The sequence below is a fragment of the Dipodomys merriami genome, unplaced genomic scaffold (assembly GCF_024711535.1).
Source record: "Dipodomys merriami isolate MVZ:Mamm:240054 unplaced genomic scaffold, mDipMer1.0.p SCAF_7, whole genome shotgun sequence".
In the NCBI taxonomy this organism is placed as follows: Eukaryota; Metazoa; Chordata; class Mammalia; order Rodentia; family Heteromyidae; genus Dipodomys; species Dipodomys merriami.
The window spans coordinates 61,932,973-61,949,633 of record NW_027206290.1 but is presented as its reverse complement, the minus strand read 5'-3'; the positions used below and the strand labels follow the sequence as shown (position 1 = coordinate 61,949,633).

Here is a 16,661-nt window from a genome sequence, read left to right as displayed (position 1 = left end):
ACACACACACACACACACACACACACACACACACACACACACACACAAATATATATACATACACAAAGACAGGTGAGATGGTACACACCCATAATCTCAGTAACTTGAGACATAGAAGTAAGAGGATCAAATCTGAGTTGTAAAAACATTACAGGAAGGAATAGGAGAAACTCTAGGGCTCCTTGGCACAGGCCGAAATTTTCTTAATAGAGACCCAGAAACACAACAAATCAAAGAAAGGTTGGACAAATGGGATTGCATGAAACTCCAGAGCTTCTGCATGGCAAAGGACATAGCTAGCAAGATCAATAGAAGGCTGGGAGATCTTTACTAGCCATCCAACCAACAAGGGTCTCTTATCTAAAATATACTTAGAACTCATAAGATTAAATCCCCCAACAACAAATCCTCAAAGAAACAACTGCCTGATTAATAAGCGGGCTAAAGACTTAAAGAGAAGCTGGGCACTGGTGACTCACACCTGTAATCCTAGCTACGCAGGAGGCTGAGATCTGAGGATCATGGTTCAAAGCCAGCCGGGGCAGGAAAATACATGACACTCTTATCTCCAATAAACCACTAGAAAACTAGAAGTGGCACTGTGGCTCAAGCGGTAGAGAGCTCACCTGGAGCTGAACTTTACAATTTTGGGGAGGGGGGTGTTGGAGAGGTGGGGAGAGAAGGGATGGTAGGGAGAAAACAAAGGAGGTAACAATGTTCAATAGGAAATGTACTCATTACCCTAATCATGTAACTGTAACCCCTCTCTGTACAGTATTTTTACAACACAAAATATATATGAAAAAATTGAGGCCACATTCAATATCCTATCTGAAAAAAGTAAAGCAAAAATAGCTAGGGTGTGGCTCAAGTAGTAGAACACATGTACATATCTAATGCATATGTATAAGATGAACTTATTGATTGAAAATGTAGAAGCTCTTGCTGAGAAGCTGCTGACTAAATCAAACTTATATGGAAAGAATATATATATATATATATATATATATATATATATATATATATATATATATAGTTTAAATGTCTTTTAAACATTGCACCAATACACTCCAACCACAGTGTTTCTCTTTTTTTTTGTGAACTTTTGCTAGTACTAATTATATTCTGTGATGATTAATCTTGATTGTCCACTTGATTGGATTGAGAGACTTCTAGATTAGTAAAACATACTTCTGAATGTGTCTGTTAATGTATTTCTAGAGAAGATTCACTAAGAGTGTAAGACCTAGCCTGAACAAGGGCAGCACTGTTCTATAGGTTTCACCCCCAGACAAAATAAGAGAAAGGAGGAGGAAGCTCAGCAGTGCAGAGATTCTCTCTGTTCTGCAGTTGCCATGATGAACACTGATCCATACCACCATGTCCTTCCTACCATGATGGACTGAAACAGAAACCATGAGTCAAAAGCAACCCTCCTCTAAGTTGTTCCCACGACTTTTGTTACTGCAATGAAAAAAACAACTGTCTAATTTGATAACTGAAAATGGACTTTTGCTGTGTGTGCCAATCCTGGGGAATGAACTCAGGGCCTGCGCACTGTCCCTCAGCTTCTTTTGCTCAAGGGTAACACATTACCACTTGAACCACAGCACCACTTCCAGCCTTTTCTGAGTGTTTTATTGGAGGAAAGAGCCTCACGGACTTTCCTGTGCAGGCTGGCTTCAAACCATGATCCTCAGATCTCAGCTTCCTGAGTTGCTAGGATATAGGCATGTGTTTCTTTCCTTTTTGAATTTTCATAGAAATTATTAAACAGGATAGTAATCCTCTTTAATAGAGGATCTCAATCCAATGGGGATATTAAAAGAGGTTATCAATCCAATGGGGACAGGTTATATACAAGATATTCTCTGCATTATTGTTTTAACTAAATTATGGTATAACTTCTATAACTGAGCATTTTTCAAATATTGATCTGACATATCAGTTGAATCAGTGGAATATGTACTGATCATACATATTTATAACATTGATGATTTGTTAAGAAAAAAGGAAAAGACAAGGAAACAATGTAGTATATAATCATATTGAGAATTCTCTTCCCTTCCTCCATCCCTCCCTTCCTTCCTTCCTTCCTTTCTTCACCAGGCCGAGAAACAGGGCAATTCCTGTAGTCTTATGTAACATGTTATTATTAGTGACTGTAAAATACCCTTCTTAAACACATGTGATAAAGAAAACTTTTGTTTAGGATGATAGTGAACATGTAGAGCATGCTATCAAGAATACTTCCCTCACCCCATTTGTTTTTATGAAGTACTTACAAATAAGTTTCTCTTCCTGTTTTATTTAGGTATCCATTGTTACATAACAAAGTCCCTGAAAAACTTCATTTCAAACAAAATTTACTAACAGGATTTTCAGGTCACAATTAGGAGTGACTTAGCTAAGTCCTCCACTTCAAGGTCTCTCATGTGCTGGGGTAGCAAGGGCTATAGACTCATCCGCTTCCAAATAGACTTTTGTGGTAGTTGACAGGATTCGGCTCCTTGAGGGCTGTTGATTGGATGGCTTCCCTCAACCTTTGTTATGTGAGTGGTTTTCATCATGGCAGCTGGCCTCAACAGAATACCTAGTGAAGGATTATGAAAAAAGCCGCTATTTTTCATACCCTATCACTTCTGCTATTAAAGCCAGTCTCTAGCAACTATCTCCCTTTAACACTCAAAAGAGTGGACTACCAGGAGGTGGGGATCATTGGGCGCCCTATTAGAGGCTCTTTACCATATGTGAAATACCTTCACCTCCTTACCAGATCTCCCAAAGCGATTTTTACTGTACAACAGCAGCTCCAAATCTTATTACAGAAATCAGGTCAGAGGGACTGAGGCTCCTCTGTAGGTATAGGTGTTGAGGTACAGCTCCAGGAGCACAAGTTATTTCCACTGACAGGCTCATGAAGCTAAAGCAGAAAATTGTCTGTCCTCTACTCCCAATGTAAGATAATCTGCAGGCACAGGATAACTACCATAGATATTCCTGTTCTGCAAGAGGGTAAGGGAGACACAGAAGAGTGACTTAAGTCCAGTCTAGGGGAGAAAATCACACAAGGGCCTAAAAACCAGAAGTGGGGATCCCCAGGTGTTGTCCCCAAACAGCCCATATAACTGCTCTTATATTTGGCTCAATAATAAAAAGAGTATAAACTAGAAAACTATTTTATGGGGCTTGAGGTCTATATGGCATTGCTAACCATTTGCATTATAATTTTTCTTTGGCTCAGAATAAAACATATTTTTGATGGCTTAAAAATTCAATGTCTACTGGATACTGATAGCTTATGGCTGTAATTCTAACTACTCAGGAGGTTGAGCTCTGAAGATCACAGTTTGATGCTCTATCAGGCAGTAAAGTCCACGAGATCCTTATCTCTGATTAACCACCAAAAGGCCAGAAGTGGAGCTGTGGTTCAAGTGGTAAAATATTAGCCTTGAATAGAAAAAGCTCAGGGAAAGAGCCTATGTCCTGAGTTCAAGCCCTAGGGCTGGCACAAAAAACAAATCAATTTTCCTTTACCATGGCTATAGATCTGATCACTGTTTTAGACTGTTGAATTTCTAAAGATTTTCATCATATTTTCCTACCGTTTAATATAGTATGTCAGCTCCATAATTGCTCTTCTTTTCTGTAGTTCTTCTTCAATTTATCAATAGTTTGTATTTGCATAAAACTGAATTTATTTTATGGTGAAATAAGTGTCTCTGCTCTGAGTATGAGAACGGTTTCTCCGTCTGTACTGTGGACTAAGCTAGAGAAATAACTGTTTTCTCTATTTTGCTTTCTGAAGTCTTGATGGAACATTCCTTTTATTTTTCTACTAGTCTAGAACTTTGATTCTCAAGCAAGGATACTTTTCTCCCCAGAGGACCATCTGAAAGCATTTTTTCGGTTTACAACTTGAGTTACTACTGGCATTTAGTGACTACAGGCTTAGAGGTGCTGCCGAACATCCTCTAATATACTAGACAACCCTTACACAGTAAGAAATTATCTAGCTCTAGTTCAAAATGTCCATAGTGCTGAGTTTGAGAAACTCTGGTCTACCAACAAATCGGTCCCTCCCTCCCACTTTCAATATGATGAAATTGCAAAGCTGTTTTGTATTTATTACTTATTATATAAGCTGACTTTCTAATCACACATTTCAGCAAAATAACAAAAATATAGAACTGTGACATACACTAGCAATTTAAGGCAAACCAGGTTTTACATCAATTAGTGAATCACTAAATAGTTCAGTCTGAGATAAAGGGCATCTAGAAAGATAAAATTTCACTAAATGTGCTTTCAGAATAATTCTTTTGATTAATCAACACACACTGGATTTTTTGTGATACTTTGTAATCGAATTTTATTCTTTAAACATTCAGTTATTATTAGAAAGTATCTATACCCAATATACCCAAACTAGAGCATAATTTAGGAAATAATTAAAATTTTTGTATATTCTTACCGATATCAAAATAAAACCTGGGCACTAGTGGCTCACACCTGTAATTCTAGCTACTCAGGAGGCTGAAATCTGATCTAGGTTTAAAGCCAGCCTGAGAAAGAAAGTCTGCGAGATTCTTATTTCCAATTAATCATTAGAAAACCAGAAGTGGTGCTATGGCTCAAAGTGGTAGAACACCAGCCTTGAGCAAAAAAGCTTAGGGACAGCACCCAGGCTCTGAGTTCAAGTCTCATGACTGACCAAAAAAAAAACCCCAAACCCAAAACTCTAACAAGAACAAGAACAAATGGTCACACAACGTATAGTGGTCACTGTGAAATCCCTAAGATACCTACAATGTCTTTAATAACAATGCTGAAGATTATTATCTTATAACCTTTAATTTCTATAAATTCCCTTATGCCTGTCTATGATTTTATGAATCATCTGTCCAAATATACAGAACAGGCCTCTGATATTGAACAATTCAATAACTATTTTTCTTAACAGTTGGCTAGCTTGTTTCATAATGTAAAGATGTTATCTTTTACATCAGTTTTTATCTTCAATGATGTATGAAAGGTCTAATATCAAATTGGCTGTCTCTATGGCCACCTGTAGGCCATTAAGCTTGGCAGTCAAACAGTCCACGGTTAGACTGCTGGCTGAGTCCACAGCTGCTAAGCCTACATCTGCACGTGGAAGGTAGGTTGGTGGTGCAAAAGGAGGATGCCTGCTTCTTAAGAAGGACCAGCCAAGTTGTTCCTGACTACTGAGTAATCCACAGCCACATCTTGAAAGCAAATCTGACCAGTTACTGACAGAGGGAGACTCTGCTTGAACTGACCAAAAGTGTCCATACTTCATGTCAGTCAGAATTTCACCTCCATCATGTTCCAAAGAGCACGCGGGAGATTCTAAAGCACTGCAAAATGCTTTTGTCATTAATTGAAGCTCTGCTTGAGTACATCCGCAGTCTTTGAGAATGCTTTCGGCTTCACTGTGAGTCTAACAACAAAAAGCAAAAAACAAAGAGTAATTAATATAAAAATGTTTCAGAACAATAAGATACTTGATTGAAACCTTATTCATAAGGCTACCATTCATTTTCATTTTGGGGACAGTTAATGGGGTGGTCAACCAAATTGGTCCTTAACAAGGCTGGTAATGGTAGAAATATACATTTCTAGTCATATAATCAGAATGAGTGAATTAAAGTAGCCCCACCACCAGCTTATTCTGAATGACTTCCTGGTAATGCCTTCATACCTATGATTTTTATATACACCAGAAATGTTTTTGAAGATAATGTTCCAAATGAAGAACTGTTATATAAGCAAAATGTTTGTGATTTGTTTAGAATGAGATTGCACACATTATTAAAATACTATTTTGGTACTTCATATAGGTACAGTCAGTCATCTGATTCACCACAAAAGTGGCAAAAATGAAGACTGGAGAAAAGACAGCACCTTCAACCAATGGTGCTGGGATGGAGAGGATTGAATCTATGTCTCAGTCTCCCACTTCGTAGAGTGGATTCAAGATCTTAATGTAAGACTTGAGTATTTGAAATTACTGGAAGGAAACACTTGAAGATTTAGACATAGGCAATGATCTTCTAAATACAACTCTAATAACTCAGGAGATAGTAGCAAGAATTGACCAATAGGGTTGCATATTGCATAATATTCAAAAACATCTGCACAGTAAAGGAAAGGAAACAGAGTGAAGAAACAGCTTAAAGAATGACAGAAATTTTTTTTTGGGGGGGGTCCGGTCATGGGGCTTGAACTCTGGGCCTGGGCGCTGTACCTCAGCTCTTCATCTCAAGGCTAGCACTCTACCACTTGAGCCACAGCGCCACTTCTGGCTTTTTTTTCTTTTTGCTTATGTGGTACTGAGGAATTGAACCCAGGGCTTCAGGCATGCAAGGCAGGCGCTCTACCACTGAGCTACCTTCCCAGCCCCGACAGAAATTTTTGTAAGCTGTTTATCCAACAGAAAATTAATATCCAAAATATATAAAAAATGAAAAAGGCATTAACCCCCCCAAATCCAACTAAAATTTGGCAAATGAAGCAAATGCATAATTTTCAAAAGAAGTACAAATAGCCAGTAAGTCTGTCAACATCTTTACCTATAAAAGAAAGGCTAATCAGAACAGCATGGTTTTGACTGAATATTATTGCAAAGGAAACAAGAACAAATGGTAGCAAGGATGTAGGGAAAGAGGAGACTACATACTTTGGTGGAACCATTACACAAATCAAAATGATGGAAATCAACATAGAGGTCCCTCAAAAAACTAAAGATATAAACTACCCCATGATTCAGCTGTACCACTCGTGGGCACATACAGTAAGGAATCAAACTCAGCATACACTAAAGATAGCACACACACTTTACTGAAGCACTATTTACTTGAACCAAGTTATGGAATCAATTTAGGTATATGTCAACAGATGAACAGCTACAGAAAATGTGGTACTATCTACACAATAGAGTATCATTTAGCCACAAAGAAGAACAAAATTATGTCATTTTATGGAACAGAAGATCATTATGTTAAGTGAAACAAGCCAGACTCAGAAAGACAAATACCATATGTTTTCTCTTTTATGTAGAGTCTTTATTAAACACACACACGACACACACACAAAAAGACACGAAAGTATAAGGAGCTATTTGCTATTTATGGACTGACCAGAAAGAGAGTGCTGGGAGAATGACTATGACTGAAGTACATATGAAAATGTCATAGTGATACCCATTATTTATAGTTAATTAAAAATGCTATTTAAAAACAAAACAAATGCAGTTTTCACGTCAATATGTTACAATGGAGAGTCTTTTCTTCAAATCAACAAAAAACGTAAGATCACTTTAAACTGCTTCTTTGCCCCAGTATTCTAAACAGTCTATTTTGGGCATTTTTTGTTGTTATTGTTGTTGGTCATGGGGCTTGAAATCTGGGCCTGGGTGCTGTCCCTCAGCTCTTCAGCTCAAAATTAGTACTCTACCACTTGAGCTACAGCACCACTTCCAGTTTTCTGAGTGGTTTATTGGAGTTAAGAGTCTCAGACTTTCCTGCCTGGGTTGGCTTTGAATCATGATCTCAGATCGCAGCCTCCTAAGTAGCTAGGATTACAGGTGTGAGCCACCAATGCCCAGCTGAGCATTTCTTAAGAGAGAAAAATTAATAATTAGCAAACAGATAACCTATTAACAGTGATAATACTTGTTTTGTAACCAGGTGTGGACCAAGTGAGATAATCTACACTGCACTGTTGCATTTTTTTTGTCAAAAACCAATTTAAGGGCTAGGAATGTGGCTTAGTGGTAAAGTGCCTGCCTAGCATGCAGGAAGCCCTGGGTTCCATTCCTTAGTACCACATAAACATAAAGAGCCAGAAGTATAGCAGTGCCTTAAGTGGAAGAGTGCTAGCCTTGAGCAAAAAATCCCCCCAAAAGTCAGGGACAGTTGCCTAGGCCCTGAGTTCAAGCCCCAGAACTGGCAAGGAAAAAAAACACCAAAAAATAATAATAAAACCAACTTAAGGTATCTCCTTCTTTCAAAATACTTTCTCTACTTACTCAATTTCATTTGCAGAATAAATTATCATGCATTCAGTAACAGATGGCATATGTTTTGCTTTTTATAATGTGAGTTTTGTTAAACGTTCACTAATGGGCTTTATCTTCAAATAGATGTGAGGTTATTTAGGAAAGCAGGGAAGGATATGTAGTGAAAAGATTCCATTGCTTCCAGTCCTTCTACTGAGGCCCTCAGTAACTCTGTTTTATGCAATTTAGTGAACTATGGCTATTTGGAAAACACTTAATTTCAAATTATTAATAATTAAGAAAATAATCAGAAGGATAACACACTAAACTTATCTGATAATTGTCAAGTACAACTTTTTAATAGACTAACCAGAAATTCTATTCAGTAGAATTTTATTTGGAATCTATTAAGTAATTAATAAATTAAATAGAATTATGGTTAATTCTAACTAAAATCTCCCATAAATAGATATCAACTTAAAAAATATAACAACATTTGGAGTGTTCTGATAGATTTTTTTCAATGCTCTAAGAAGTACTGAAATATTTTGTAGAACCTAAGCACTCTATTATGAGCATCACTTACCATATTTCAGTAGTTAAGCTGAGAACTTCTGTAAACAGAATGCTAACTTAATATGAAATACATGTAGACAATACTAATGGCATGACTTAGTAAGAGATTAGACTTACAAAACTCACTGTAAGATTTTACCTTATATTTCCAAGTATTATTTTCCTAGTTTCTTTTTTCCAAACATAATGTCTGACTTAGATTTTGGAAAAAAATAGCATGAAATGTTTTAGGGTATTATGATTTGGTTTATTATTGCATAAAACAAAAGTTGTTAGCAATTCAGGTGATCTGAAGAGGACCAATTTACCTTGTTTCTGATGTATGCAGCCAAATGAGTCTCCGTGCAGCCACCTCCCAACAAAACCCAGGGTTCCTTAATTGTTAGCTGCAAAGCATGCAGTGCTGTTTGACATGCAAGCTACAAAGGAAACACATGAGAATCAAGAATTCACATCAGATACCAAAGTATAACCAGGCTCTCAAAACACTTATAGTGGGCTCTTTATTGACAAAGAACAAAATCTGTTGTCAAAGTTGTAACTTGATTAACTTTGGAATGATAAAGAAGGTCTCCTTTTGTAGAGTTAGAATAATTATTTTATTTTATATACAATTTATTCTTCAAATGATTTACAAATGTCTAGCCTAAAAATACCTGAATTAGCCAGCTATTTTTGCTAAACTAAAAAAGTCTGGTTGTAATGCTTCAAAAAAAATCATACACCATGATCAAATAGGATTCATTTCAGGGATGCAAACCTGGTTCAATATATACAAATCAAATAATATAATCCATCACATCAACAAGAGCAAGGATAAGAACCACATGGTTATCTCAATAGATGCAGAAAAAGGATTTGACAAGATCCAACACCCCTTTATGATCAAGGCTCTGGAAAAACTAGGAATCAATGGAACATTACTCGATACAATAAAGGCTGTATATGACAAACCTACAGCCAGCATTATACTTAATGAAGAAAAACTAAAGCTATTTCCTCTAAAGTCAGGAACGAGACAAGGACGTCCACTCTCTCCACTTTTCTTCAATTTAGTATTAGAATGCCTAGCTACAGTAATAAGACAAGATGCAAACACAAAGGGATCTAAATAGGGAAAGCTGAAGTAAAACTCTCCCTCTTTGCAGATGATATGATCTTGTATTTAAAGAATCCCACGGACTCCACTCTCAAGTTACTCGAGCTGATCTGAAACTTTGGCAAAGTAGCAGGGTATAAAATTAACCCTCAAAAATCAATGGCTTTTCTGTATGCCAACAATGAGAAGAGTGCAGCTGAAATCAGGAAAGCAACTCCTTTTGTAATAACCCTACAAAAAATAAAATACCTAGGAATTCACTTAACTAAAGAAGTGAAGGACCTCTACGATGAAAACTTTAAAAACCTGAAAAAGGAAATCAAAGCAGAACGTAGGAAGTGGAAAAACTTCCTATGTTCCTGGATTGGAAGGATCAACATTGTGAAAATGGCAATACTTCCCAAGGCTATCTACAAATTCAATGGGACACCTATCAATATTCTAACCTCATTCTTCAATGAAATAGAAGAAGCAATCCAAAAATTCAAAAATATGGAACAATAAAAGACTCTGAATAGCAAAAACGATCCTTAGCAGAAAGAACAGTGCTGGAGGAATATCAACACCAGATTTCAAACTCTACTACAAAGCCATAGTAATCAAAACAGCTTGTTACTGGCACAAGAACAGACCTGAGGACCAATGGAATAGAACTGAAAACCCAGAAATGAACCCACAGACCTACAGCCACCTAATCTTCAATAAGGGAGCTAAAAAAAAATAGAATGGAAGAAAGACAGACTCATGGTGCTGGCAAAATTGGTTACTCACCTGTAGAAAATTAAAAGTAGATCCTTATATATCATCCCGTACCAGAATCAACTCCAAATGGATCAAAGACCTCGGAGTCAAAGCAGACACCCTGAAAACATTACAGGAAGGAACAGGAGAAACCCCAAGTCTCCTTGGCACAGGCTGAAATTTTCTTAATAGAGACCCAGAAACACAACAAATCAAAGAAAGGTTGGACAAATGGGATTGCATGAAGCTGCAGAGCTTCTGCATGGCAAAGGACATAGCTAGCAAGATCAATAGAAAGCCCATGGATTGGGAGAAGATCTTCACTAGCTATATAATGGATAAGGGTCTAAAATATACTTGGAACTCAAAAAATTCAATACTTGGAGCTCAAAAAATTAAATCCCCCAACAATAAATCCTCAAAGAAACAACTTCTCGATAAATAAGTGGGCTAATGACTTAAAGAGAAACTTCTCTGAAGAGGAAATAAGAATGGCCAATAGATATATAAAGAAATGCCCAACCTCTCTAGTCATAAAAGAAATGCAAATCAAAACAACATTGAGATTCCACCTTACTCCAGTTAGAATGGCTATAATCAAGAACTCTAACAACAGATGCTGAAGGGGATGTGGCCAGAAGGGAACCCTACTCCATTGTTGGTAGGAGTGTAAACTTGTTCAGCCACTTTGGAAAGCAGAATGGAGTTTCCTCAAAAGACTCCACATAGAGCTGCCCTATGACCCAGCAATCCCACTTTTGGCATTTACCCAAATGATCACAAACAAGACTATACTACAGCTACCAGCACAACTATGTTTATTGCAGCATTATTGACCATTGCTAAGGTATGGAACCAACCCAGATGCCCCTCAGTAGATGAATGGATCAAGAAAATGTAATATATATATTGGAATTCTATGCCTCCATCAAAAAGAATGACATTACCCCATTTGTTAGGAAATGGAAAGACTTGGAAAAAATTATATTAAGTGAAGTAAGCCAGGCCCAAAGAAACATAGGTCCCATGGTTTCCCTTAATGCAATAACTAATGTATGTCTGGGACAAACAGAAACTATGTACATATGACCAGATAAGATGATGTTAAGCGAAATGAACCCCAAGATAGGGACACAAGTGTTTTTTTCTTTCTTGCTATTGTTTCTAACGTGTTTATAATATACCATGTGATTTTTTTGTTTCTTTGTATGTTCCTGCCCCACATATATAACCCGTTTTCACTGTATTTGATGTTGATGCCCTGCATCTTGAATATATACTTCTCTAATTTGGGGAGGGAAAGGGAAAAAATAAAATGCTTAAATAGAGATACAATGAGATGCACAAAACACTGTGTTGAAAAACGATCTTTACAATTTAGGTGGGGATGTGTGTGCAGGGGAGTGTAGCTGTGGAACTGGAAGGGAAGGGATGATAAGGGAAAAACAAAGGAGAAGGTAACAATGCTTGATAGGAAATGTACTCATTACCTTGCTCATATAACTGTAACCCCTCTGTACAGTATTTTTACAATAAAAAAGTATAAAAAAGTCTGGTTGTATCTAGAATTTATTTCAAATAGTTATAACCCAGCAATAATAGAAAAGCAGTTGGATGTTGGTTAGCTCAGGTCTGTAATCCTAGCTACTCAGGAGGTTTAGATCTGAGGATCTCGGTTCAAATCCAGCCTGGGCAGGAAAGTCCGTGAGACCCTTATCTCCAGAAAACCAGAAGCAGATCTGTGGCTCAAAGTGGTAAGGCACTAGCCTTTAGCACAAAAGCTCAGGGACAGCACCCAGACCCTGAGTTCAAACCCCAAAACTGACAAAATAAATAAATAAATAATAAAGAGCATACAGATTTCTGACTCATCAAAGATATATATATTTTCACATATGCGAATCTTTAAACTTGTGATCAATACATAGATTATCATTTCCCTTGTATCTAAAAACTGCATGTGTTCTTGGCAGAAAATAATAAGCTAGTAAGAGATAGATGACAGATAATGACTAAGGAACTCATTTGCTAATTGAATTATTCATAATACACATTAGCATATATAATCTAATGTCTGAAGAAAAGTTTGTATCCAGTACCTTTAGGTTTCCTTTTTCTTTGCTTGCTAGGCAGGCATTCAAACTTTTTGCTTTCGTTTTTTAAAAATGAGGTCTTATGTTTTTTCCTTAGGAGGCCTAAGCCACAATCCTCCAATTTAGGCTCCCCAGCTAGCTGTGATGACACGTGAGCAACCATGCTCAGCTTTTTATAGGTTCAGATAGGGTCTCTGAGGCTTTTTGTTCAAGCTGGTTTTGAACTGTCATCTTCCTGATCTGTACCTTCCCAATAGCTAGTATTATGGACATGAGCTACTCTTGGTTTAGGTTTTTGTAAAACATGGAAAGAACACATCAAGTCAATTATAGTGTCACAATGACTTCTGATTGTGCTCTTCTTCTGGTATTGAGATTGTGCTCAGCATCACTCTACCACAGCCCCACATCTCCAATTCCAACTTCTCTCATTTTTGGTTTTGCTTTTTATACCACTAAGGAAATTATGGAAAATAATGTGAAAACACCCTTAAATGTGGAACTCCAAATTATCACCTACCTTCAGCTCATCCCAGGCGGTGTCATTCCTGCTGCAGAGCAGCAAGCTGCAGACAGTTGCTTTGTCAGGAATGAGATGAAAGAAATGTTTGGAGCCAAATTGAGTAGAGCTCACCTCTTTCACACTTCCGTAGCTACTTGGAGAGACTGAGCCTAAGGAACCGATAGGCTGTGTTCCTATTTTTATAAAGAACAGAAAACACAAAATATATAAGGAAAGGTGGAGCAAACATTCATTTAAAAATGAATAAAGATGGATAAATGAATAATGATTCTTCAAGCTCCATCAAAGCTTTTCATTTAAAATATGAAATTCAGGAGTAAGAAATACAATGCATCTCATGAAATCTCTTGAGACTCATATTCTGTTACTAAAATGATACACTTATGGAGTCAAGCACAAGTTCTTTGGTTTAGACTATTTCATGGTACTGAGGATTAAACGCTGGGCCTCCTGCACATTAGCCAGGTGCTCCTACAGTTAAACTACATCCCCAATTCCACTTTTTTGAACATTTGTTAAAGCTATTTTATAATTGTTTCTTAGAAAAATATACAGGGTTGAGAATGTAGCTTAGTGGGTGAATACTTGCCTAGCATGCATGAAGCCCTGGATTTGATTCCTCAATAGCACTTAAACAGAAAAAGCCGGAAGTGGTGCTGTGATCAAGTGATAGGGTGCTAGCCTTGAGAAAAAGAAGCTCAGGGACAGTGCCCAGGCCCTGAGTTCAAGCCTCAGGGCTAGCAAGAAAAGAAAAAAAGAAAAAATATATATAAAAAGGCAGACCAAAATTTGCATATAATTTTTGGAAATGCAAAAATCTCTTTTAGGGACAAAGTCCTTTCTCTTTAAAGGGGTTAAAATATACTTGGTATTTGTAAGTAAGCAACCAAAGTGAGCTAGAGTGGAAATCTACTCCTCATTTACAATATTGGTTCTATGGGAAAATTCTCCATGCTTTAAATACTGACTCAATAATTGTAAGTATACACACAAAAAAACTGACTTTAACAATCAGAATTCTTAAGGCTGGAACTGCCAGATTCATGTAATGCTAGTAGATATTTAAAGCTATGAGACAATGAGTTCCAAAGAATAATTTCTATTATTTTTCTTACTAATACACCTTTTGACCAGTTGATAGCTTTACAAAGGTAGGGCAATAGCTAAAGTATATTATGCCTTACATATTGCTCCTTTTAGATGATTTATACTAAGATTATAATTACAAGCTGGGTATGGTGGTTGTCACCTGTAATCCTAGCTACTTGGGGGGAAATTGTTGAGGATCACTTGAGACCAAAACTTCAAAACTAGGATGGGCAGCACAGTGAAACCCAATGGGGGAGGGGAGGAAGAAAGGTTGCAACTCATGCAAATCAAAATGGTCATCTTTTTGACATGTTGTCAATGCAGTTAAGGAGACATTGAAGAGTGGCCTGAATCAAGGATTCTTCCACTTTTCTTGGGTCAAATAGGTGTGGATCTCCTCATACAAATTTTAAACTTATTGGATTTGTGAACTACAGTGCATCTCTTGTCTTCAGTAATTTTGTTATTCAATATATTATCATTAACTGAATAAACATTTTAGAAATTATGTGGGTTAGGCCTGCTGTAGATGATTAGGCCAAGTATAAAGGTAGCTTTGGTTCTGGTTTTATAGAGCTCAATGGGATTTCATTTTTTTCAGTTTTGGGGCCTCTACTCAGAACTTCTTGTATAATAGGGAAACACTTTATCACTTGAATTAATGCCCCTGATCCTTTTGCTTTTAGTTTTTTTCAGATTGGGTTTTGAGCTTTTGTGGCCTCTGAATGTAATCCTACTTCCCTGCCTGAGTAGTTGGGATTATAGGCATGTGCAACCATACCTGGACCCAGCTGGAAATATTTTTTGACAGTAAAGGTAAATGTGCATAAGTTCATTGGTGTTAGGCTAAAAGTGAAGGGGGTATTTCACAAAATCACTTTCTGAATGCATCATGATGTAAAGCCTTATAAAGTATAAAAGGCATCATGCTTATGTTAGAATGAATTACCCACAGAAAATTTGGGAGTTAATAATAAACTGAATATTTTGGGGCTGAAATAGTTTATGATCATTCCACTTTTATTTTTTTTTTTTTTGTTTTTTTTTTGTTTTTTTTTTTGGTCCAGTCGTGGGGCCTGAACTCTGGGCCTGGGCGCTGTCCCTCAGCTCTTCAGCTCAAGGCTAGCACTCTACCACTTGAGCCACAGCGCCACTTCTGGCTTTTTTTCTTTTTTGCTTATGTGGTGCTGAGGAATCGAACCCAGGGCCTCAGGCATGCAAGGCAAGCACTCTACCACTGAGCCACCTTCCCAGCCCTCATTCCACTTTTAGCAAGTGACCCATGGAGAATCATTTTCCGACACTACCTTTGCTGTCAAAAATGATATATGTGCTGTATGATTTATTAACTGCAAGTGGCAAAGAGCCAAGTATGCTTTTTTTTCACCTGTCACTTTGCTCAGGGATTCCATCAGAGTCACTCCAAGTCTGTCAATGGCAATAATGCCATGAGAACTGAGGAACTGTTTCAAAGATGGGTGCAGAACTTTTTGGCACAAGACGAGATCTACATGGTCACTAACTAGCTGCCTCCCTAGATTAAGCAACTGGTCCAGGGCTGCATTCTCAAGAGACACTCCTGAAGGGACCACCAAAGTTCCTTCTCCGGTGTCAGAAAAATCTCCTGATAAAGAAATACAAAAGAGCGCCACTTTGAGGGCATGGGGTTTTTGGATAGGTAACAATCTCCTCAGTTGAACCTCCGACATGTCGATGAGTATTCCAGGCAATACAGTGGAATCTGTAACTCTCTGACCCTTTCCAGGCACAATGATACTCTGTCCTAAGATGACGGGGTCTTCTGTGCTTTCTGGAATTGTCAGCAAAAAGGCTCTCAGAATCAAAGTACTGATATGCTCTACTTCCTTTCTGGTGAGCATACAGGCGGGTTTGCTTGTTATTATACTGTGTGTCAAGCTAAGTGGAATCTGAGTGCTACTAAAGTCAACTGAGATTCGACAACCACAGGCCTCAGACTTGAGATAACTAGTACAGAGACTCAGAAGATGTTTATTTAATTTAATGACAGTGGTGGGTGTCAGGTCCATTCTCTGAACATTCTCAATCAGGTTGCAGCAAAGAATGGCTGTGAATAAGCCACAGTCACGAGAGCACAACACATGATTTTGCACAGCAGTGGTCAGGATCTTGAGTATGGGATGGGTGACGGGCAGGTTTCTGAGCAGGGCGGAGGACTGCGAGGTTGTGCACACATAACCTCCCAAGCCATTGTGCAGCTGCTTCAGTCTACCGGAAGGGCCATAGCATGATGTTACGATCTCTTTCAAGACAGCCAGTGTGGCCCTGACGCTCTCACTTGTTAGTGGTTCGCTTTTACACAATGATGGCTTCTTAGTTTCTAAACGAGACATCTTACTTCAGGTGTACCTTGGGAAGACTGCTTTTATTTTGTTAAACATATTGTCCTATTTATTATATTGTTAAGTGTTTTAAGATAAAAAATACATTCATCTGGAATGAACATCTGAAAATAGAGCATCATAACTACAAAATTAAATA

At 37.6% G+C, this 16,661-nt stretch overlaps 1 protein-coding gene across 1 annotated transcript; it reads right to left on the bottom strand.

Annotated features, from left to right (window-relative positions):
- Positions 1-2,114: 2,114 nt before the first annotated feature.
- Positions 2,115-16,616, bottom strand: Mkks (MKKS centrosomal shuttling protein). The gene is made up of 4 exons (XM_070006744.1): positions 15,529-16,616; positions 13,050-13,225; positions 8,905-9,015; positions 2,115-5,461 (listed from the first exon to the last, which is right to left on the bottom strand). Exons 1-4 carry the CDS (start codon positions 16,511-16,513, stop codon positions 5,006-5,008), a joined length of 1,728 nt encoding a protein of 575 aa, XP_069862845.1. The 5' UTR covers positions 16,514-16,616; the 3' UTR covers positions 2,115-5,005.
- Positions 16,617-16,661: the final 45 nt, after the last annotated feature.

Bases quoted from the DNA above. Each gene is read 5' to 3' on its own strand.
- Mkks (XM_070006744.1), bottom strand. From the start codon at position 16,513: ATGTCTCGTTTAGAAACTAAGAAGCCATCATTGTGTAAAAGCGAACCA. The intron at 13,226-15,528 runs GTGAAAAAAAAG...TTATAAAAATAG, and splicing joins ATCCCTGAGCAAAGTGACAG to GAACACAGCCTATCGGTTCC. The intron at 5,462-8,904 runs GTAAATTGGTCC...TTTTGTTGTTAG, and splicing joins CTGCATACATCAGAAACAAG to ACTCACAGTGAAGCCGAAAG.